The following is a 2,500-nucleotide window of genomic DNA, read 5'->3' on the forward strand; positions in this document are numbered from 1 at the left end:
CCGTTTGCGCTTGCATTCACCGCACGCAAGCTGCTGCTTGAGCCAAAGGTGTCAGTCAACGCCAAGATTGTCGTTGTTGGCCCGTCACCAGCTGCCGTCGCGTGCCTCGAGGACCTCTGCTACAGGTTGATGTGTGTGTGTGTGTGTGTGGATGTGCATGTGTATGTGTGTGTGTGTGTGTGTGTGGATGTGTGTGTGTGTGTATGTGTGTGTGTGTGTGTGGATGTGCATGTGTATGTGCGGATGTGCGTGACACACGTGTGACCTATTGCCCACGTGTGACTTCGTGTGTTCTGTACGATTTCCACCACCTACCACCCCTCCTCATCTTGCTCATTCCCGTCATGTCGCTCTCTCCTCCTTCTGCTTCACGTGCAACCCCGCCCCCCCCCCATCAGGGCGCACCTGCGCTTCAACAACCTCACGTATGTGTGCGAGGATGGCGACTTTGTTGGGTGGGACGCGCGCGGGCAAGCCTCGTCGCACATGCTCGCTGCCGATCACACGTACACGAGCAGCCAGCTTGTCAAGCTTGGCCTCAACGCGTCTGTAACTGTTCTCCGCGGCCGCGTCGCCGAGATCAACAGAGACGAGAAGGTAATTGGTGTGCTTGTGAAACAAGAGAGGGAGATGGTGTGTGTTTATGTGCGTGTGTGTGTTGTGTGCGCAGCGTTGCTCGCGCCTTTCAGTTTGTGTGTTTGCTTGAACTTAACCCCTCACCACTCCTCACGTACGCCGCCACTGCTTCAGTTTGTTGTTCTGGATGACAGTGATCGCGTCGACTACAACGTCCTCATGTACACCCCAGACATCCAGGTACGGATATGTGTGTGTGCGTGTGTGTAGTGCTGAGTGTGGAGTGTGGAGTGTGAAGAGAGAGAGTGTGTGTGTGTGTGTGTGGAGAGAGAGAGAGTGTGTGTGTGTGTGTGTGTTTGTGTGTGGTCGTTCATTTGGTTCTGCAGCAAGTTGGCACCTCCAAGAAGTGTGTTTGCGAGCACGTTCAAGTTATCATCTCATTCTGTGGTCCGTGACGTTGCACCACATCCACACACCGCTCTCTCAGTACATTTCCACGCTTGATCCCGAGCAAGAGCACATGGCCCCGCACGGCGTTCACAGCCCGAGCTCTCACGCTGCTGTCGAGGAGGTGAGCATCAACAGCTGTATGTGTGTGTGTGTGTTTAGATGTGAAACAATCGCTTGTTGAGCCCATGAGCTTCGCCAACAGCCCATCACTCTTCATTCACTCAATCCAATGAGATGTGTGTTTGTTATCAGCTGTGCGAGGAAATCAAGGGCGTCCACATCCCAGAGCACAACACGATTCTTGTACGTCTCCGTGATGATCACACCTGCAATGCTCATGGCACATCCACGTCCACCACCACGTGCTTGCACGCACACACACACATACATACACACATACATACACACACATACACACACACGAAGCACTTGATCATCATCATCATCATCATCATCATCATCATCATCATCATCATCATCATCATCATCATCATCATCATCATCATCATCATCATCATCATCATCACTGCCACCACCCTGTGTCCGTCTGCAGGTGTACGGTGCGAGTGCGGATGCGTACAGCGCGGCGGCGGCGGTGCTGGAGCTCGGTGCTGCACCCCAGAACATCGTCTTCGTCAAATCGCCGCCCGCACAGGCAGATCAGGACGACATTCGGGTGTGTGTGTGTGTGTGTGTGTGTGTGTGTGTGTGTGTGTGTGTGTGTGTGTGTGTGTGAAGGATCGAACAGTGGGCACAGGGAGCCACAGATACGCACATCTGCGCTGTCACTGCATCTCACCCTGTTCGACCACATCCACGTGCTGCTGCTGCTGTTGGTGCTGTTAGGGGCGAATTGGGCACGCTGACGTGGAGCACTATCTTGACCAGTCCCTGGCGCGTCTTGGCGTGCGTGTGCATCAGCCATGCACCCTCGAACGCTTCGTCGCAAACTCTGTGCGTCGTAGATCATGAGTGGGACGATATGTGGTGCTGGAGGCAGCATGTGGTGTCCCTGTGCCAACCTGCAGGCAACACAAAGCAAGACGCACACACACACACACACACATGTACAAATGCATGCTTGACCCAACGCGCTACAGTCCTGCTCACACTAGTGCTACCTCGAACAAATGCATCAGGTGAGCGAATTGACTGGCGCTGTGTTCCGGAGTGACAGCGGGTCGACATACGAGGTGCAGTGCCAACTCTGCCTCAATCTCCCGCAGCGACGCATTGCACGACGCGACTTCCTGCCGCTGTGCGAGGCAAGCATTGTCTTCAACCAGCGTGTTGTCATCGACAACAACTTCCGGACCAACGACCCAGCGATTCTCTCGGTTGGCAACGAGATGGAGTGTGGAGGCAAGGATGGACGGGTGCGTGGATGAGTGGATGTACATTGAAGAGATGGACGGTATTCTTGCGGAATCAAGTACTAACTTGTACACTCACGCACACACACACACCCGCACAC

General features: G+C 54.3%; 1 protein-coding gene across 1 annotated transcript in view; it reads left to right on the forward strand.

Moving 5' to 3' along the window:
• PTSG_09594 (uncharacterized protein) overlaps positions 1-2,500 on the forward strand; it is a gene marked incomplete at its 5' end in the record, with an annotated part of 11,781 nt that overhangs the window by 6,916 nt on the left and 2,365 nt on the right. Inside the window, 8 exons of the mRNA XM_004989966.1 lie at positions 1-125; positions 399-597; positions 751-816; positions 1,064-1,147; positions 1,279-1,329; positions 1,580-1,702; positions 1,873-1,980; positions 2,166-2,363. The exon at positions 1-125 is cut by the window's left edge and continues 79 nt beyond it. Of these exons, the coding sequence (XP_004990023.1) occupies positions 1-125; positions 399-597; positions 751-816; positions 1,064-1,147; positions 1,279-1,329; positions 1,580-1,702; positions 1,873-1,980; positions 2,166-2,363 (954 nt within the window). The remainder of the gene's footprint in view (positions 126-398; positions 598-750; positions 817-1,063; positions 1,148-1,278; positions 1,330-1,579; positions 1,703-1,872; positions 1,981-2,165; positions 2,364-2,500) is intronic.

This window comes from Salpingoeca rosetta, assembly GCF_000188695.1.
Source record: "Salpingoeca rosetta unplaced genomic scaffold supercont1.26, whole genome shotgun sequence".
In the NCBI taxonomy this organism is placed as follows: domain Eukaryota; class Choanoflagellata; order Craspedida; family Salpingoecidae; genus Salpingoeca; species Salpingoeca rosetta.